This window comes from Branchiostoma floridae, chromosome 12 (assembly GCF_000003815.2).
Source record: "Branchiostoma floridae strain S238N-H82 chromosome 12, Bfl_VNyyK, whole genome shotgun sequence".
NCBI lineage: Eukaryota > Metazoa > Chordata > Leptocardii > Amphioxiformes > Branchiostomatidae > Branchiostoma > Branchiostoma floridae.
The window spans coordinates 163,477-184,901 of record NC_049990.1 but is presented as its reverse complement, the minus strand read 5'-3'; the positions used below and the strand labels follow the sequence as shown (position 1 = coordinate 184,901).

General features: G+C 47.7%; 2 protein-coding genes across 9 annotated transcripts in view; one reads left to right on the top strand and one right to left on the bottom strand.

The window, feature by feature from the left end:
- The window catches only part of LOC118427791 (guanine nucleotide exchange factor DBS-like), a gene marked incomplete at its 3' end in the record, with an annotated part of 83,478 nt that overhangs the window by 34,770 nt on the left and 27,283 nt on the right, over window positions 1-21,425 (top strand). For 6 of the 7 annotated variants that reach the window (XM_035837723.1, XM_035837726.1, XM_035837728.1 and 3 more), the window contains 7 exon segments: window positions 3,358-3,472; window positions 3,804-3,923; window positions 4,271-4,462; window positions 4,923-5,114; window positions 5,799-6,062; window positions 6,256-6,300; window positions 7,966-8,069. In XM_035837723.1, the coding sequence (XP_035693616.1) occupies window positions 3,358-3,472; window positions 3,804-3,923; window positions 4,271-4,462; window positions 4,923-5,114; window positions 5,799-6,062; window positions 6,256-6,300; window positions 7,966-8,069 (1,032 nt within the window). 7 annotated transcript variants of the gene reach the window in all.
- Window positions 17,860-21,425, bottom strand: part of LOC118427800 (leucine-rich repeat-containing protein 15-like) — an 18,473-nt gene continuing 14,907 nt past the window's right edge. For both annotated transcript variants that reach the window (XM_035837756.1, XM_035837757.1), the window contains exons 3-4: window positions 21,030-21,239; window positions 17,860-20,243 (exon numbers count right to left, since the gene is read on the bottom strand). In XM_035837756.1, the coding sequence (XP_035693649.1) occupies window positions 18,759-20,243; window positions 21,030-21,239 (1,695 nt within the window). In that variant the 3' untranslated portion in view covers window positions 17,860-18,758. The remainder of the gene's footprint in view (window positions 20,244-21,029; window positions 21,240-21,425) is intronic.

Genomic DNA, 21,425 nt, shown 5'->3' with positions numbered 1-21,425 from the left:
GCCATCAGTGGGAAACGGCAGTACTATGAAAGAGAAGTAGCTAGCTTGAGGCACTCCAGCCCAAGACACTGGTTCAAGTCCATCAAGTCCCTTATGGGAAAGGACTCTGTTAAGGAGGATGTCTCCAATCCCAACATCGCCGTGACACAAAATGAATGTGACAAGCTTGCAGAGCATTTCGGGTCTGTGTGGAGTGAAGTGTCCCGTACTGTTCCAACGCTGGCTGATGTCGAGCACAAGCTCTCGCATGATACACCCACACCGTTCAGTATTGGTCAGGTTAAGGCCAGACTGCGCAGACTCAATGGGAGGAAAGCCACTGGGCCAGACCTCATTCCTGCCTGGTTACTAAAGCAGTATCATGAAGAACTTGGTCCTGTCTTATGTGACGTCTTCAATTCTTGTCTTCAGAACTCCGCCTTTCCGCAGCAATGGAAAGAGGCTGTAGTCACGGCAGTGCCTAAGAAACAACGACCACAGTTCCCATCGGAATACCGACAAATTTCGTTAGTCAGCTGCGTCGGGAAAGTGTATGAAGGGCTCCTCCGTGATGCTTTGCTACAGGACACTACCAGTAGCCTCGCACCGTCTCAACATGGCTTCCTGTCAAGAAGATCTACGGTTACTGCGTTGATACACATCCTCCAAACGTGGCACGAAGCGTTAAACAGTAACCCGAAGTTGGACGTTCATGCTGTGTTCGTTGATTTTTCCCGTGCATTTGATACCATCAGTCATAGTCAACTGCTCATGTGCCTAGCCGACATGGGTATCAGGCGGTCCTTATGGATGAGCATCAGCAGCTATCTGGAAGGACGTACACAGAAGGTAAAGTGGGGTCCCTGTGTATCTAAGTCCCACGACGTCCTCGCGGGTGTTCCACAGGGTGGTATTCTATCACCAACACTTTTCGTCATCTGTATAAATACCTTGGATGCAAGGTTGCCAAGGCCCATTGTTCCTGTCAAATATGCGGACGATCTGACAACCTCTGAAATGCTAATGGCGTCACTTCCTGGTCAAACCCAGAAGGCACTTGACTCCATTGTTGAATGGGGGGAGGACTACTCTCTCAAGGTAAACGGGAAAAAGACAATGGACATGGTTATCAGCGCAAGGAAGGAGGTAAACATTCCTGTCCCTCCTCATCCGACAATATCCGGACATGTGATTCAGAGGACTACGTCTTTCAAACTACTTGGAGTACACATCACTGCCAACCTTACCTGGGATGAACACGTTCATTTCATGTTGACGAAGTCCCGTCCACGTGTGTATTACCTTGCAGCTGCAAAGAAGGCTGGTCTCCCTACTGATGTCTTGCTCCAGATTTACCTAACATTCCTACGCCCCTTACTGGAGTATGCCAGTCCGGTGTGGGGAGGACTGCCGAAACACCTGTCAGACAAGCTAGAAGCCATGCAGAGGCGCTGTCTTAGAATCATTGGTATCCCATCTGACTCTCTGCCCTCACTATCAGACAGACGGGACGCAGCGACGCTGAAGACTCTACAAGACATACTGCGGGACAGTAGCTCTCCGCTGAGGGAGTTCTTTACTTCACCTCAGGACAGTTTGTACAGTCTTCGTCGGGATGCCCGATACAGGGCATCTAGAAGTAAAACGAAGCGACATGAGATGTCATTTGCACCCCGCTCTGTAAGATTGCTGTACGAAAGTGCTAGATGATCGGTAAAGAATGTTGATCCTGTCATGTATATTTTCTTAATCCGTTTGCTGTCTAATTTTAAATGTTGTAAATGTATTAATGTTTTAAAGTTGATTCTGTAACTGATGATGTATTTCATGTGTATATACATGCCAAGTCATCCAGGAATAAAGCTGAATCTGAATCTGAATCTAAAAGGAGAAATGAAATGTCCCCACTTGGGAGCCATTTTCCCTCATGGGTGGGAGGGGTCATGAGAGGTCGGGCTGGAATGTTTCCATAGGCGATGCTGACTGTAAGTTGATACCGTAAGCCACGATGGAAGCAATTTCCATTCGTCCTCAATCTGCTATAGCCCCACTTTCCCAGCAACCACGACTCCACATAACACCATACAATGTAGCACAAACCTTACTCCTCTTGATTACTGCACACATGTCTGCCCAGGCTTCTTTACTTTCCCAGCAGAATTATGGTATTGTGTCTGATGGTGGTGGAAACTTGCTTCCATGAATTCGCACCCAAACCTGACTTAATGTGCAGAATCCCTGCAAAGGTGCTCAGAGCTATGGAAACATTGGAGTTTTCATCACAAGCTTCTTTTCCTTACATTTATAAAAAGGAACAGTCACTGATGAAAGATGGGGTACTTTTTGAAAAGTCTGACTCTGTTGTTTATTGTTGTTTACAGGCTGATACTATAGCTGGAAGAAACAGACAAGGTGTTCCATGAAATTGTTTTGTATCATTGCTGTTTACACTTCTTGCTGTTAACTGTTAATGTTGTTATTTACTGTTGTTTTTGTTTACTGTTGTTGTTGTTTCCAGGTTGATAATCCAGCTGGAGGAGACCGACAAGGCGTTTGATGAGTTCTGGTCCAGCCATGAGCTGAAGTTGAGCCAGTGTTGTTGATGTTTACTGTTGTTGTTTACTGTTGATGTTATTGTTTACAGGTTGATAATCCAGTTGGAGGAGACAGACAAGGCGTTTGATGAGTTCTGGTCCAGTCATGAGCTGAAGTTGAGCCAGTGTTGTTGATGTTTACTGTTGTTGTTTACTGTTGTTGTTGTTGCTTACAGGTTCATAATCCAGCTGGAGGAGACCGACAAGGCGTTTGATGAGTTCTGGTCCAGTCATGAGCTGAAGTTGAGCCAGTGTTGTTGTTGTTTACTTTTGTTGTTGTTGTTTACAGGTTGATAATCCAGCTGGAGGAGACAGACAAGGCATTTGATGAGTTCTGGTCCAGTCATGAGCTGAAGTTGAGCCAGTGTTGTTGATGTTTACTGTTGTTGTTTACTGTTGTTGTTGTTTACAGGTTGATAATCCAGTTGGAGGAGACAGACAAGGCGTTTGATGAGTTCTGGTCCAGTCATGAGCTGAAGTTGAGCCAGTGTTGTTGTTGTTTACTGTTGTTGTTTACTGTTGTTGTTGTTTACAGGTTGATAATCCAGTTGGAGGAGACAGACAAGGCGTTTGATGAGTTCTGGTCCAGTCATGAGCTGAAGTTGAGCCAATGTTGTTGTTGTTTACTGTTGTTGTTTACTGTTGTTGTTGTTTACAGGTTGATAATCCAGTTGGAGGAGACAGACAAGGCGTTTGATGAGTTCTGGTCCAGCCATGAGCTGAAGTTGAGCCAGTGTTGTTGATGTTTACTGTTGTTGTTTACTGTTGTTGTTGTTGCTTACAGGTTGATAATCCAGTTGGAGGAGACAGACAAGGCGTTTGATGAGTTCTGGTCCAGTCATGAGCTGAAGTTGAGCCAATGTCTGCAGCTCAGACACTTTGAGACAGAGTTCCGGGAGGTACGACCGATTGTTTACCCTTCCTGTTGTTGTTGTTGTTTACTGTAAGTTGTTGATATTTACTTTATGTGGGCTGAAGTAAACACAGCGTCTGCAAATCACTTTCACAGAGGGCTAAGGTTTGAAACCCTGTGTGTTAGCCTAGTGAGTTTGTAACAGTGTGTAGTACATCAGACAGCTGGTATGGGAGTCTCAGTAAGTAAACTTATGATGGCATCCAGGCTTTGTTGGTCTGAGAAAGTAGTCAGAAATTGAGGTAACTTTATGTTTTTGGCATAAACGCCTTTCCTGAGGGTTTTTGTGACAACTTGTGTTGACCTTGTGTCCACAGCTCAAGGGCACGATGGACGCCCTGCAGGAACAGTTGTGTGAGACCCAGGAGACCGGCGACAGCGTTGCTAGGGTCGACGCCCTGCTGAAGGAGGCGAGTCAGCTGGAGAACAAAGCCAAGGTCGGGTTCTATCTCTCATTTCACCTTGCAATTGTAGAGGAGACTACGTATTGTAGTAACTGTAACTGTAGTAACTGTAGTATTGTGTAACAACTACTAAACAACGGTACTACATGGCTAGCAGCGATGCCCTACCTGATTAATTATAAAAAAAACTGCATTGTGGAATGATTGAGTCAAAATTGCCCTTAGAAAGGTGACAGACGGCCACCAAAGTGTGAATTAAGAATCTATTCTGTTCAAGGTAGAGATTTTGGGCTCTATCTTTCTACTTGTTAAACACGCACACCAATTCACCACCTTTGCACTGCTGTTTTCATCACTGACTACCTCCATTGCTGTTCCAGGTGGGGATGGACAAGGCGCGGAGACTGGTTGCCCGGGGCGATGAGCTGATCTCGGAGAACCACTACGCCGTGGACTCCATCCGGCCGAAGTGTCGCGAGATGCAGCTCGTCTGCGATGACTTCACCGTTGCCATGGAGAAGAGAGTGGACCTGCTCAACAGGTCACATGACCTGCAGCAGAGACTGGAGAAGGTAAATCACTAGCTCCCCCTGCTGGGTAGATGTGGAACTGCAGGTTAGGAGACACTGCTCACTAGCTCCACCTGCTTGGTAGTAGTGAAACTGCAGATGTAGTAGACACTGCTCACTCGCTCCCCCTGGTGGATGGATTTGGAACTGCAGGTGAAGGAGGCCATGCTCACTAGCCCCACCTGCTTGGTAAGTGTGGAACTGCAGAAGAGACACTGCTCACTAGCTCCTCCTGGTGGGTAGATTTGGAACTGCAGGTTAAGGAGCAACTGCCTGGGCCATGGGCTGGTCTATGTGTAAATTCTCCCCTGTATACTGATTAACATGTAAATTCTCCCCTGCATGCTGATAAACATGTGAATTCTCCCCTGTATGCATATTAACATGTGAATTCTCCCCTGTATGCTGATTAACATGTGAATTTTCCCATGTATGCTGATTAGCATGTGGATTCTCCCCTCAGGCGAACCGGTGGTGCACGCAGGGCGTTGACCTGCTGGCCTCGCAGCCCATCGACAAGTGCCAGACACAGGAAGGGGCGGAGTCGGCGCTCAAGGAGTGCAGCGACTTCCTCAAGACGTACGACGACCTTCGGCTGCAGGACCCCAAGGAGTTCCACGTCAAGTTCGAGGAGATGCTGACCGCAGAGTCAAAGGTGGGAGGAGGGCAGTATTGATTCATTGATTGATTGATTAAGGGATTGATTGAGGATTATCCAGTTGATGATAATATGTCTGTCTGGTTTTGGGATAACAGGAAAACTGTGTTTGTGTGTGTGTGTGTGTGTATATATTTGGGATAACAGGAAAACTGATTGATTGATGTATTGATTGGTCTACCCGCAGGCTTCCATCCATTGATTGATTGATTGATATATTTATTGGGTGATTGATCTATTTATTGGGTGGGTGATAACATTAATATAGACACTAGCAGCATATTTAAACCAGCCCAAGGGCGCACCCGGGGAAGCCACAATCACAAATCCCAGCCCATCTTTGCCCGTTCCGACACATTATAAAAACTAATTTTTCGTACGCACCATTCCTGCCTGGCACGGTTGTAAGTGCTCCCAACGTTGAGTACTTCCGTGCCAGGCAGGCGGCCTGCCCGCCCTAACCCGGGAGCCTCAGCTTCCCCCCCTACTTTGCCCCTCGCGGGGTTATCTGGGGGTATTCGTATTGGATTGGACTGGATCTCCAGGCCCCATCCAGCTGGCAGCTGGTTCTGAAGAGAATTGAGGACATTCAAGATTATCTATTTCTTCATTTATTGATTGACTAATTGATTGACTGACTGATTGACTAATTATTTGATTGGATGTGTGATTGATCCGCAGGCCTCGATCCAGCTTGTCCTGAAGAGAATCGAGGATGTCCAGGAGATGTTTGAGAAGCGGAAAGCGAGTCTACAGAAGCTGGCGGTGAAGCAGCAGCGCCCGGTGCAGCCGGTTCAGCCGTCCCCGACCCACAAGCCCCGCGCCGGGCAGGCGGCACGCGCTCCGGACAATACCGGCGCCAAACGCATCTCAACAGCTTCCACCTCCAGCGATGGGGAGGGGCAGAAACGGAGACCGCCTCGCAAGTCACGACACGCGCCCAAGGTGGGAGGGGTGCAAGGTCATGTGTGTTTGAAGGTCAAGCATGTTTGTGAATGTGTGGTTAGAAGGAGTTTAGGGTTTCCATAGCAACTAGTTAAGTGATACATACGATACATTTAACATGATTGCAAGGGAAGTCAAGCACACATGTAAGCAGAGTGTCTTCTGACAGTTGTTTCTCTCCTTGACCTTGCAGGTGATGAAGGTCAAGAAAGGGCGGAGCCAGCAGAGTGTTCAATGGGTACAGACAGATTCCTTATTGGTGCAAACTCTTTCTTGGTGCAGACAGTTCCTTATTGGTGCCGACAAACTCCTTATGTGGTGACGGCTGTACTTACTGTGCACTTCTTCCCAGGGACAGGGACGTGTGTTCACCTGTCATTCAACTCTTCCGTTGCCGTGCTGATCTGTGTTCTGTAGTTGCCATGGCTGCACTAATGTATCCAGTGTTCTATAGTTGCTGTGGCTACACTAATGTATCTGGTGTTCTATAGTTGCCATGGCTGCACTAACAGATCCCACGTTCTACAGTTGCCATGGCTGCACTACAAGATCTTTTCTTCTGTAGTAATGCTATTTTTGCACTAACACATCCGGTGCTCTATAGTTTCCATGGTTTCACTAACAGGTCTGGTGTCTATAGTTGCCATGACTGCAGTAACAGATCCAATGTTACATAGTTGCCATGGCTTTACTAACAGATCTGGTGTTCTATAGTTGCCATTATGATAGCTGTACTAACAGGTCTGGTGTTCTATAGTTGCCATGGCTGCACTAACTGATCTGGTGTCTTGAGTTGCCATGACTGCAGTAACAGAGTTGATCTGGTGTTCTATAGTTGCCATGGCTTTACTAACTGATCTGGTGTTCTATAGTTGCCATGGCTTTACTAACTGATCTGGTGTTCTATAGTTGCCATGGCTTTACTAACTGATCTGGTGTTCTATAGTTGCCATTATGATAGCTTTACTAACTGATCTGGTGTCTATAGTTGCCCTGACTGCAGTAACAGAGTTGATCTGGTGTTCTATAGTAGCCATGGCTGCACTAACAGGTCTGGAGTCTTTAGTTGCCATGGCTGCACTAACAGGTCTGGTGTCTTGAGTTGCCCTGCCCTGCAGTAACAGAGTTGATCTGGTGTTCTATAGCTAACAGAATGTTTGTTCTACAGTTTTCCTGTGTCTACTGAATCTGGTGTTCTCTTTAAGCACAGGAAACTCTGTACCCTGCTTTCTCCACTTCAGGACCCATCTGTTGCTATTCCTCAGATATCCAATTCCAGTTTCATCTTCTGTTGATTTTCATCAGTAGCTTATTTGGATAGCTCATCTTCATAGTATGTGTGTGTGTTTGTATGTGTGTGTATATATGTGTGTGTGTGTGTGAGCATGCATGTATGTGTGTAAAACTATGTATAAGTGTATGTGCATGTGTGTGTGTGTGTGCATGCATTTATGTGTGTAAAACTATGCATGAGTGTATGTGCATGTGTGTGTTTGTGTGTGTGTGTGTATGTGTGTTTGCATGCATGTATGTGTGTAAATCTCTGTATGAGTGTATGTGCATGTGTGTGTGTGTGTGTAAATGTGTGTGTGTATGCATGCATGTGTGTAAAACTATGTATGAGTGTATGTGCATATGTGTGTTTGTGTGTGTGTGTATATATGTGTGTGTGTGTGCATGCATGTATGTGTGTAAAACTATGTATGAGTGTATGTGCATGTGTGTGTTTGTGTGTGTGTGTGTGCATGCATGTATGTGTGTAAAACTAAATGTATGAGTGTATGTGCATGTGTGTGTTTGTTTTGTATAGATAAAAAAAGTGCCAATCATTATACAGCCAAAGTTTGATATGCATGCAAAGCTGCCCCTTTAAAAACTGTAACCTTTGACCTTTCACCCCCAGATCCAGGTCATGGCGGAGGATTCCGTAGAGGATCGGGTTTCGCAGACGTCTACGGATTCCAGCGAACCGGAGGGCACGCTGGAGAACCTCGCCACCAAGCGAAGGTCAGTCACAGCTCCTCAAGGTCATGTGTCATGGAGGCACTTTTTTTGTAACCTTTATCTAACCATGATGCATCTTCAGCTTGGGCCATTTTTAAGATTTCAAGGGTAGTTTTGTAGGGGGTGTTGTTTTGTAGGGGGTGTTGTTTTGTAGGGGGTGTTGTTTTGTAGGGGGTGTTGTTTTGTAGGGGGTGTTGTTTTGTATTTTCCAGAAAAACATCACATGGGGGCAGAAGGGAGGGATGCGGGGGATGATGTAGATTATCCCCCTACTCTGTCCCCGTCCCTGCTCTTGTCTGTGCCTCCAGCAGCCGTGGCACAGGCCCTGTCCCTGGTGCTGAATCGGTGTGGTTTTCACAGCAAGGCAGATTTTTGGGGTTGGCACAAGTTTCTGTACTTGAGCCGGAAGCGTCAAACATCTGCTATATAAGAACACATCACAGTTACAGAGAAGCCGGGTTATCTGATGTGCTTGCAGAAAACTACATGTAGCTACAAGGCATCATCACCCGAACTGCAGTTGACTACTTGACAATGTGTTTTTTACTTGTAGTGATGTGTGTAGGATGGGACTAGGTGAGGTGAGGTGAGGTGTGTATAATACACAGTGACGGGGCCCCGGTATCGCATGTCTGTGTGCTTGACTGCGCTTCTGTCACTTCTCAGAGTCTGTCACATGTCTGCTCGTTAGTTCCGCTCGTTAGAGACCGGTCCTGGCAGTTCTGCTCGTTAAGGAAAGGTCGTTAGTCCTGAACACATCTGGATCCTGACATCTGAAAAGGGCACGAGTACAGAGGGGGATATCAGCTTACTGGGGAGAGTAATATCTGGGCTGAATCTATACAAATGGACAATAATAATGTTTAAAACAACCAGGCATATGAGGTGCTGTCCAACTTCTTTCTTTAGTGGATGTTTACATGTTACTGGCATGATAATAGCAAATGTTCTTATTTATTTTCTAGACAAATGTAGATATCTGCTACAATGTTGTTCTGATTCCATTTGTAATGAACAAATACAGGAAACTGCCAAACTGCTCCATGATAAGGTTATATGAAGAATTTTGCAGTGGTTTGAGACCTGCTGTAGTTTACTGTGTTGTACACTCCACACTCAGCACTTTGTCTGCCTACTGTAGTTTACTGTGCTGTACACTCCACACTCAGCACTTTGTCTGCATGACTTTTCCACCCTTTACCAAGACTTGTCAAATGTATTATTTCTGCCCAGACTTGTTTGTAAATGTCAAAGTTAACATCAAACAGCCTCTATGTTTGCATAACAATCTGCAAGAAAATCTCCCCCAAATTTCAGAAAATGTCTAATTAACAGACTGCTGTCTGCCTTCCCCTAAGCTACTACATGGTGTAAGTAATGGCAGAAAAAAGACAGTCAAAAGCTTTCAAATTATCATAACATGTATTGATTTTAACACTTGAGTAACATTTTGTTGGCGTCTGAGGCATAATTCTATATTTTTCATATCTTTGTCTTTAGGCTTAGGTAAGTCTCTAAGTTTAACAGCTATTGAAGGTTTCAGCGCTGTCCGATATGGTGCACTTAAGTGTTCATACTGAACAGCTTTTCCATCTCATGTAGTACAAAATGTAGGTCTGCATGTATGGCAAACTGTTTGGTTAAATCTTCACACTTCAATTTATCAAGGAAACACCTAACTTTACAACTGTTACAACACTTTTGTTGATAATGCCATTCACAGTAGATTTGCAATTCATGTGCCACGATACACTTGACAATCAAATGACAACAAAACAACTTACTGACTAACTGACTAACTAACCCTACCTACACACAAGGCCTCCCTCTGTCAGTAATAAACTTGATAAAATCCTAACTGATATCAGCCCTACAGCCTCGGTTATGGCTAAACAGTCCTATATATGAATGCCAGTCTCTGCCACATGGGGCACATCTGTAAGCTGAGTCATGATCAGGTCTGTTGTAGAGTTCTCTTCTCTGGGTCCGCTTTTCTTCTGCACTGCACGTCGTCTTATGGTAGCTACTCCTGGTTTTAGGGACTGGTTTTGGTTCTGTGTAGAGAAGGTTTTTGGGGATTCGACCTGTCCATGATCGTCCTTCTGGTGCCTCATGCTGCCATGTATAAATGCAAATCAGCTCCTACAGTACTGACAAATTTACCACTGAGTAGATGGTCGGCAGTCCTAGAAGCACCACATACAAAACTGTGCCAAACAAATGTGAATGCTTTACCATACTGTAGAGTTACAGGGGCAAAACAGTCCATGGCCGTAGTTGATTTTGGGCAGAGGGGGTTGGGAGTAGGTGATTTTGGGCAGAGGGGGGTGGGAGTAGTTGATTTAGGGCAGAGGGGGGTGGGAGTAGTTGATTTTGGGCAGAGGGGGGTGGGAGTAGTTGATTTTGGGCAGAGGGGGTTGGGAGTAGTTGATTTTGGGCAGAGGGGGGTGGGAGTAGTTGATTTTGGGCAGAGGGGGGTGGGAGTAGTTGATTTTGGGCAGAGGGGGGTGGTAGAAGGTGATTTTGGCCAGAGGGGGGTTGGATGAGAGCTAGTTGTCCCTTGTTTGGCCGGTTGTTGCCATTAACGGGTGTCGATGCTGTCCCCCGGCTACCGTTGTCTCGCTGTCGGCGCTCGGAACTTTCCCGTCGCCCAAGCTTCGCCCTGCTCCGCGGCGCGGCAGGCCGGTTCACAGGACCGCGGGTACAGAACCGCACCAGCACACACGCGCCGACTATCATCAGCGCTACAAACGCCAGCACCCCATAGCCCGCACCGGTCAGCAGCTGGATCACTGGCTTTCTCCAGTTGAGGTTGTAGGGGGCCTTGGCACTGTCATCAGTTTGGTGGGTTCTGATGTCAACACTATCCTTGTGGTGGGCTCTGATGGGGCCGCTATCTGTGTTGTGGGCTCTGATGTCACCATCATCCGTATGGTGGCTTCTGATGTCACCACTATTTATGTGGTTGGTTCTGATGTCACCACTATTTGTGTGGTTGGTTCTGATGTCACCACTATTTGTGTGGTTGGTTCTGATGTCACCACTATTTGTGTGGTTGGTTCTGATGTCACCGCTATTTGTGTGGTGGCTGCTGCTGGGTTTACCCTTTACAGGGAGCAAAATTGTCTCATGTCCATCACTGGTTTTCTCTGTGGTACAGGTAGATTTGTCCTGTACTGTGCCGACTGTGGTACCATCCTGTACTGTGGTTCTGTTCTGTTCTGTGGTACCGCCATGTTCTATAGTACCACTATGTTCTGTGGTACCATCCTGTTCTGTGGTACCGCCATGTTCTATAGTACCATCCTGTTCTGTGGTACCACCATGTTCTATAGTACCATCCTGTTCTGTGGTACCGCCATGTTCTATAGTACCATCCTGTTCTGTGGTACCGCCATGTTCTATAGTACCATCCTGTGCTGCAGTACCATCCTGCTCTGCAGTACCATCCTGTACTGCGGTACCGCCATGTTCTATAGTACCATCCTGTTCTGTGGTACCGCCATGTTCTATAGTACCATCCTGTTCTGCAGTGCCATCCTGTTCTGTGGTACCATCCTGTTCTGTGGTACCGCCATGTTCTATAGTACCATCCTGTTCTGTGGTACCGCCATGTTCTATAGTACCATCCTGTTCTGCAGTACCATCCTGTTCTGTGGTACCGCCATGTTCTATAGTACCATCCTGTTCTGTGGTACCATCCTGTTCTGTGGTACCGCCATGTTCTATAGTACCATCCTGTTCTGTGGTACCACCATGTTCTATAGTACCATCCTGTTCTGTGGTACCGCCATGTTCTATAGTACCATCCTGTTCTGTGGTACCACCATGTTCTATAGTACCATCCTGTTCTGTGGTACCGCCATGTTCTATAGTACCATCCTGTACTGTGGTACCGCTAGGTTTGTCCTGTGATGTGGCTTCATCTTCCTCTGTGGTTCTGTTCTGTGCTGTGGCACCATCCTGTACTGTGGTTCCGTTCTGTACTGTGGTATCAGCTGCAGAAAGGCTTGAGAGGACCACTATGACTACCAGAATGCTGCCAAACTTTGTATCAATACCTACCATCCTGGGGTCAGCCTTGTAGCAGGTACCTTCCCTCTGTTGTAACTGCTGTGCTGGAGGCTGGTACCTCTGTTCTGTTGTAACTGCTGTACTGGAGGCTGGTACCTCTGCTCTGCTGTAACTGTTGTGCTGGAGGCTGGTACCTCTGCTCTGCTGTAACTGTTGTGCTGGAGGCTGGTACCTCTGCTGTGTTGTAACTGCTGTGCTGGTACCTCTGTTCTGTTGTAACTGTTGTGCTGGTACCTCCGCTGTGTTGTAACTGCTGTACTGGTTGCTGGTTCCTCTGCTCTGCTGTAACTGTGACTGTTGTACTGGTGGATGGTACAAGTGTACCTCAGCTGAGTTGTGCAGTGTGGCAAACTTGATGGACTGATCGAGGAATGAGGAGACGTGTGGCTCGAAGCTCGTCTCTCGTGTACAGCGAGGGTTTATGTCTCAGCCAATCACGTTGTCCCACCACCCGGGGAGAATCCCGCCTGTTAATGTTACGACCACCTGCGTGTTACGGCTAAAGTGGCGGGAATAATGGTGCGAATGTGGGGTTACACCTGGGGTAATCGTGTGAATGTAGGGTTACACCTGGGGTAATGGTGTGAATGAGATGTTAGGCCTGGCGCTTGTTGCAAGCACTGTGATAATCATGTCGCTAAAAGGTTAGACGGAAGGTATAATTATAACAGTTGCTCAACCAACTAGATATAACTTCTAAACAGACGTTACGGACAGCTTTTGCTTAATCTTTCATCAGTGACTGGATGAACATTCTGGATTTACCAGCTTTTCAGCCGGGACTGATACGTTGATGAGATAAAGACACTCTAAGATGGTTCAATAGTAGACGAAGCAAGGCTGGCAACAGTCCAGTTGCTGAGTGACTGTTGCCATGCATTATCTTATCGCCTCAATGTCAAACTTTCCCCGATGTGTGAAAGGTTCTAAACAGCTGGGTTTGTTACGAAGTCTGGGGTAATGGTGTAACTGGAAGGTTACGGCTTCCTCGCTGGCTGAATGAAGTTGATGATAGCGTATCATGACCACTTTGAATACATCGGAACATTTCTGATAAAAGCTTCTGCAGGGACCCGAGTTGGCAGCTAGTCGTCAGTAGGGCACTGTAAAAGGCTAACAGGACATACATGTTACCCCGACCTGCCTTTATAATAGACTAGATGCTCTGTAATTGCGTTAGGATTCACAATTGGTAAATTATCTGGGGGCCTGAACCTGAACTTCTCACAGAGATTTAGGGAGGAAATCCCAGCAAGATGGTAAAACAGTTCTGTCCTTGCCAGACTGTTAATATGTTACCATCTTGTACTGCAGTACTGTACTGTACTGTGGTACTGTACTGTGGTACTGTACTGTGGTACTGTACTGTGGTACTGTACTGTGGTACTGTACTGTGGTACTGTACTGTGGTACTGTACTGTGGCTCATTTAGAGGTTTTGCTGGGCACAACCATTCCTATGCAGCCAGAAAACAGCACAGGTGTGAAAAATGATGTTTAATAGACAAAACGTTGACATTTTGAAGTACAGCTCAGGATTTCTGTTCTGAAATCTGTAAGTTATAGTTGTGTTGAGGTCTGTCTCAAAAGTTCAGAAGTTTATATATTATTTTGCCCATAATATTTGCATTAATGGATAACTTCCATTGTTCATGCTATAGATACTTTACAGATGATGTACGTAACGTTACATGACTTTGTACACTCAAATGTGTGAGGGTTCGGTGTGGACAGTTCTGTGAGCCAGTGCACTGTTCAGTTCTGGTATCTAGACATTTTCCGGGATGGGCGGACATGACATGGTGACCTTGAGCTTGTTCGGGGAGGTTCCGTGTGAGTCTGGCGCCTCGCTGCGTAGAACCTCCGGCATGGACAGCGCCCGGCCGCCATTGTGGTTCTGCCTTCTCCCGTCGCGGCGCGGCGAGTACTCGGTCCGGATGACGGGCTCCGGGGCGGAGCAGTACCGGGAGAGAAGGCAGATGATGCAGATGATGAGGAGGATGGCGATGAGCAGCCCGGAGCCGGCACCGATCAGCAGATGGACCACCTGTTTCTTCATCCGCAGGGAGAGGCTGTCGCCTTGCCAACCTGGCTTTGGTAGGCCGTGATTGGCTGTCTCCGCTTTGTGAAGGACCAGCTGGGTCGAGTTGTCTGTTCCTGCTGTAGTAAGGTCAAAGGTCACATCCGTAGGGCCAAAGGGCACAACCGTGGAGTCAAAGGTCACGGCTGTCTGTTGTGTGAGTTGCCTTCGGTTGGCTGCAGGTCGAGCCGTAAGAAGGGACGTGGAGAAGGTCAGGCTGATGGCCAGGAGCAGGGCTTGCCGACGGGGCATGTCTGTATGTCTGTGGGGCAGGGCAAAACACACGTCAGACACACGCGTCAGACTAGCAGGGCTAAACACACGTCAGACACACGCGTCAGACTAGCAGGGCTAAACACAGGTCAGACTAGCAGGGCTAAACACACGTCAGACACACGCGTCAGACTAGCAGGGCTAAACACACGTCAGACACACGCAGGGCTAAACACACGTCAGACACACGCGTCAGACTAGCAGGGGTAAACACATGTCAGACACACGCGTCAGACTAGCAGGGCTAAACACACGTCAGACACACGCGTCAAACTAGCAGGGCTAAACACATGTCAGACTAGCCAGACACGTGTCAAACTAGCAGGGCAAAACACACGTCAGACTAGGAGGGCAAAACACACGTCAGACACACACGTCAGACTAGCAGGGCTAAACACACGTCAGACTAGCAGGGCTAAACACACGTCAGACACACACGTCAGACTAGCAGGGCTAAACACACGTCAGACTAGCAGGGCTAAACACACGTCAGACACACATGTCAAACTAGCAGGGCTAAACACACGTCAGACTAGCCGGACACATGTGTCAAACTAGCAGGGCAAAACACACGTCAGACTAGCCAGACACGTGTCAAGCTAACAGGGCAAAACACACGACAGAATAGCCGAACACGTGTCAGACTAGCAGAGAAAACATACGTCAGACTGGCCATACACATGTGTCAAACTAGCAGGGCAAAACACAGGTCAGACTAGCCATACACATGTGTCAAACTAGCCAGACACACATGTCAAACTAGCAGGGCTAAACACACGTCAGACTAGCCAGACACACATGTCAGACTAGCCAAACACGTGTGTCAAACTAGCAGGGCTCAACACACGTCAGACTAGCCAGACACATGTCAAACTAGCCAAGCTAGCAGGGCTAAACACATTGTCAAACTAGCAGGGATAAGCACACGTGTCAAACTAGCAGAGCTAAGCACACGCGTTTATGCGGATCCTGAGTGTGTGTAGCCGTTTTTCAGGAAATTTAAAAATGACGTAGCAAGAGGCTTAAGCTTGTGACATATTTTTGATGACGAAATATATAGGAAATATCCCAACTCACCTCTAGGGTCTTCCTGGAATCTCCCGTCTGGAGGAGAGAATCAATTGCTGCTTGTTGGCACCCGTCCTGGAATGGTTCGTGCCGTTCTGTCACAGCTGGCAACGTTCAGACAGGCTCGTCTCCGCAAGACCAAATTAGGAGAGGGTTCCAGGAAGTTCATTCCATTTCAGGGTGGGGGGAGGAAAGGTTTCCCTGGAACTAGTGGTTTTACTTGATTTCCCTGGGCTTTAGATTGGAGAAGGCTTTATTGAGAAATCAAACCCCCAAACATCAGATAACTCTATCTATACCACTAGTACAATAGAAAATACATTTTCTACTGGTACAATAGACAAGACAGTTACCTTTTACCGGTTACCTCGTCTTGGAATATTAGCCTTCGGACGTGAGTTTGCAGAGAGAAATTGATGAACAACATGCCCGTCGACCAAAACTGCAGGTTTCCCACCCAGAAAGCTGCTGATCATCATTTCAGCATTTTTTCTGCATTTCCCTGATTGCTGAAATAGGGCAGAAATGACAAGCTGACATGTTCGCTCCACCGAAGCCAGAGGAACACAAAGCCGCCAGCTCGGAGCGAAAAGCTTGGTGCAGTCATTGGCCTGAAATCATGCACATTACGAGTGACTCCCTACGCATGATGTGGACTGACCCGTAACCACGGTGATTTCTGTGTGCTGATGGGTTCTAATGGTGCAGCCGGGGGGGGGGGGGACCTGGTGTAATAGCCTGCACAAAACTGCTACTTCAGACCACTGCTAGCTGGGTACATGTAGGGGAAAGGTTAGTGAAGAACGGACACCATCTTCAGTGGAACTTCTGTCTTGTACTTCATTCCTGTGTCCTCAACGAGCTGTTTTATTTCTAACTTTGTTGATGAAGGTTAGAAATCCAGGCGACAGTCCCTCCAGCTGACGGTGGTGGTAATTGTGTTGTTGTCATGACAATATTTCCATTATCAACTTTTTCTGTCATTAAAGATAGTTGGCCTGGAAAAGGTGTCCTTTTTGCCTAAATCACCAAGGATAGATGTTATTTGGGTAAGTTAATATCCAAGGATATCTTTAGGGGGCAAAATGGTCTCTAATTCTGACCTGTTCCCAAGACCTGAACAGTCCTCAACAGATAAACGGCAAACAGATGTGTTTAAACAGGTGTGACAATTGGTACTGAGGAGTGGTAGAGAACTGACGAATACCCCGTGACCATGATTGGCCGTCCAGGTGTTTTTACCTGCACAGTTTACAGTTTATTTTTACGATACAAGTGCCTTTGTCTTTGAAATTCATCATTACTTTTGGTACTTATTCATTGAGTCACTGCTGGTGTACAGTGCTGCACTGGTTTCTCAGCAATAGTTAGCAGAGTTAGGCAGACTCCGTCACACCGGTGTCACATAGTTAGGCAGATTTGTGTCACACTGGTATCGCAGGGTTAGGCAGACTCTGTGTGAGCCTCCGTCACATTGGTGTTACAGAGTTAGGCAGATTTGTGTCACACTGGTATCGCAGGGTTAGGCAGACTCTGTCAACCTGGTATCACAAAGTTGGACTCCTGTCATGCCCATGTTAGGCCTATGCCCACAAGGATTTCCTACAGAAAACAGAAGATACCCTCCAAGACTTTTGCCTACCCCCTTGTTTTCTGCTGATAGAAATTACAATTGCCAGAAGACTACTGCCAATCCCCCAAAACCTGGCAACAACCCAGTTTTCTTCACATTTACTGAGAGCTTGTACAGCAGACTGTGTTACTGCAGACAGTTTTGTGCATTTTAACTGAGAGCCTGTGCGACTTTAGACTCTACCAGGCTCCTTGGATCGGTGGTCTAATTGTAGAAATTGGACAAATAGAGTCAATAAAAACGTGGTGAGGATAACGTTTTTCCTGGCCTGCTGATTCCCCTAGCGTACTATTGTCCAATTTCTACAATCAGACCACCGGGGGAGCCTGGTGGAGGCTATGTGTGACAGACTCCGGACAGTTTTGTGTATGTTTGTTGAGAGCCTGTGTGACCGTTTGCTGATCACACACAGGAGCAGATTGGGTAAATACAGAGGCTGTTGCTCTACAAACCTTCGGCATTAATGACTTTCCTTACAATTAAGTTACATACTCAATTTGACATCTTACTGCAGAGGTCATGGACAGCTTCCCATGTCTCCAGTTCAAAGTCAAATACAGCAAGTTGTGTCTTGACTTATAGCTATAGTGGAAAATCCACGACAAGATCTATTATGTCCTGCAGTAATGAGTTTGATTTCCGTAAAAAATGCTGCACTGTCAGAAGTCATGGCTTATTTACATGTATTTATTCATTCATTTAGTAATTTATAATCAACAGCTCAATCATACAGCACAGATTGTCATTTCTCGACCATCTTGACAACTTGTATCTCCTGAACCATACTTAAACATTTCGTCCCTCTATATTAGTCATGTTAGACAGGCATTTGTATATTTAGGGTTTAGTATTTCTTTTGGAAGTTTGATTTAATATTCAGCATCTAATATTCTTTAAGCACAAAATGAAGAAATGCAAACGGAAACCAGCCAGCTGTTTGTAAAACCTTGACCTTGACCAAACTAGCTAAATGTTTTCATGTATTGATGAATATTTACCCTCTGACAGGACCACTTCGTTCCAAGAGTCAACTCCAGGCAGAAGTAGCACCTTACTTTACTGTAGTAGCAATGTCATATTTCCCCAGGTAAAATCTTAGAAATGGTAAAATCTTTCCCCAGCATTGCAAGAATTTTTCCTTAGCCAAGATAGAATCTTACCTTAGCAACAATAGAATCTTTAATTGGAAACAGAATATCCTGTACTTGGCAATAATATTGCCTTTCCTTAGCAATGATAGAATCTTTCCTCTGTAGCTCCTCTACTTAGCAACAATTCCTAGTTGCCCAGGCAACAATCGTACATATCCATAGCAACAGTGGCTACAGTAGATCTCTCCATTGACAACAGCCATTCTCACTCTACAGAAGATTAGACAATCCTAGGGAGTCTCCAGTTTCAGTTTCCACTCAAACCCCGACAGTCAAAAACATCTGATTTTCCACAAACCTCCAGCTAAACACAAACGGTTACCTCTACAGTTCCAGTTTCCCTCAGCCCTCTACATGGGTGTATTTACCCTCAAACCTCAGCGTGGGTGTATCTAGTGTGGGTGTATCTAACCCTCAGACCTCAGCGTGGGTGTTTGTGAACATTTCCGAGACGGCGCCCATCTTGCCATCGTCCTTCCCGTTGACGATGAGCGGATTGTCCTCCGCCATGTCCCTGTAGGACGGCTCCTCGGGGTCAGGGGTCAGTCCCCGCCGCGACCGCCCCTTCTTCTTATCGTCCTTGGGGGCGCTGTTGGCCCCGTCGTGTTTGATTTCGCCGTTGGCTGCGGAGAAGTGCACGGGCACCTCGGCGTCTTGCTGCTGCTTCTTGCGCCGGATGCAGCAGCAGAAGACCAAGATGCAGACCAATAGGAGCAGGGCGATGAGCAGCCCCAGCACCGCGCCGATGATCACGCCCGTGTTCGAGCTCTCCTTGGCGGTGGACACCGTGGTGCACTGCAGGGCGCGGTTCCCACGGTCTGGACCAATCAGCACCAGGCAGATGTTGTACACCCGTCCTGCCGACAAACCGTCCAGCGTGAACACGGGGTCGCGCTTCAGGGCGCTGACCTGCACGTCTGCCGAGCCAATCACGTTGAAGCGCACGACGTACTGCCCGTCGGGAACGCCCGACCAGCCAACCGTGATGCTGTTTGTCGTCACGTTCAGCTGCCGGCTCTGAACCGACGCCGTCGGGGGCGCTACGAACGGTCGCTCTGCCTCCGGGGTGCTCGGCAACAAGGGTTCAAAGGTCGGAATGGGTTCACAGGTGGGCTGATCATGATATTCCGTGTCGTTACAGCGAAACTCGTCGAGCGCGATGCTGGTGACGCGGCGGTAGCTGGCGCCAAAGAAGCAGGACAGCCATTGGCTGTCGGGCTCGAAGTTGACGGTGGTTGTTTCCATCCAGACGCGCAGCCATCGCAGGCGGCAGTCGCAGCGCAGCGGGTTGTCGTACAGGTACACCTCCTCCAGGGAGTCCAGGCAGTTAAAGATGCGCGAGTCCAGCGTGGACAGGACGTTACCATTCAGGAGCAGCTCCTTGAGGGTCCTTAAGTGTCGGAAGACGTCTGGCTCGAGGCCGGACAGCGCGGTGTGCCACATGGACAGCTTGTGGAGGGACCAGAGGCCGAGGAAGGCGTCGCGGTGGATGGCGGACAGGAGGAAGTTCCCGAACAGGTAGAGCTCCCGCAGGTGGTGCAGGTTGGCGAAGGCCGAGTCCTCGATGTTGGCAAGCTCCGGCATGTTGGCCAGGTACAGGATCTGCAGGCCCTCCAGCCCGCGGAACGCGCCCGCGGCGATGCGGGAGATCGGGTTATAGTCCAGGTACAGGTGCGTGAGCCTCAGCCCGCTCAGAGCCTCTGTAGGGACGTCCGTCAGCATGTTGTCCGACAGCTTCAGGTCGTTGACCTCACGCAGCCCGCGGAATGTGGCAGGACCAACCGCAGCGATGTGGTTGTTGGAGAGGTCGATCGTGTCGACAACGTTGGAGCCGATGTCATCAAACGTTCCGTCCTGTAGGCGGTCCAGAACGTTGTCGTGCAGCCAGATAAACATCACCTGGGAAACAACATCATCAACATCATCATCATCAACATCATCATCATCATCATCATCATCATCATCATCAATAATCCTGCAGACGGTCCAGACCGTTGTCGTGCAGCCAGATAAACATCACCTGGGAAACAACATGTAGTTTCATTAGCCATATTTGGAATCAACATGAACAAGTCTGTTCACCAAACTTGAACTTAGTTTTTGCATCAATGGTCTGAATCACACAATCGAAAAAGGTGTATTAAAACTACAAAGGTCTCATGGAGTACAGTAAAGGTTAGGATTATGGTTAGCGGAATAAAGCTCTGAACTCCTCAAGCCCAGCGAATGTCTGCTTGGGTTTTTGTGTTCTAGCTGGGTTAGGGTATAAAGCTCCCACCTTCTCTCGAGCCCAGCAAACGTCTGTGGTGCCAGGGTTGTGAGCTGGTTGGGTTAGGGTTAGGGTTAGGGCTAGGGTTAGGGAATAAAGCTCCCACCTTCTCGAGCCCAGCGAACGTCTGTGGCTCCTGCGTTGTGAGCTGGTTGTGTGCCAGGTGCAGGTAGCGCATGTTGCCGAGCCCAGCGAAGGCCTGCGGTGTGAGTGTGCGCTGGTTAGGGTAGGGGTAGGTTTAGAGTTACCTTTTCAAGCCCAGCGAACGTCTGTGGCTCCAGCGTTGTGAGCATGTTGTGTGCTGGTTAGGGTAGGGGTAGGTTTAGAGTTACCTTTTCAAGCCCAGCGAACGTCTGTGGCTCCAGCGTTGTGAGCATGTTGTGTGCTGGTTAGGGTAGGGGTAGGTTTAGAGTTACCTTCTCGAGCCCAGCGAACGTCTGTGGCTCCAGTGTTGTGAGCATGTTGTGTGCCAGGTGCAGGTAGCGCATGTTGCCGAGCCCAGCGAAGGCCTGTGCTTCGATGCGCTCCAGCCGGTTGTTGTCCAGCTTCAGCACCTCCAGACTCCACAGCCCCTGGAACGCTCCCGCCGTGATCTCAGCGATGTTGTTGTAGGAAATGTCGAGTTGCTGCAGGAGGGGAGAAAGGAACAAGATTTTACTGTTGTCTTGGCCAGATATGAAATCAACAATACGTGCATACATAAATGATAATGATAGGACAAGGGAGTGCAGATCTGTGTGAGTGTGAATGTGTGTGTGTGTGTGTCTGTGCACGTTTGCACACGTGTGACTACGTACGTACCTGCATGGTAC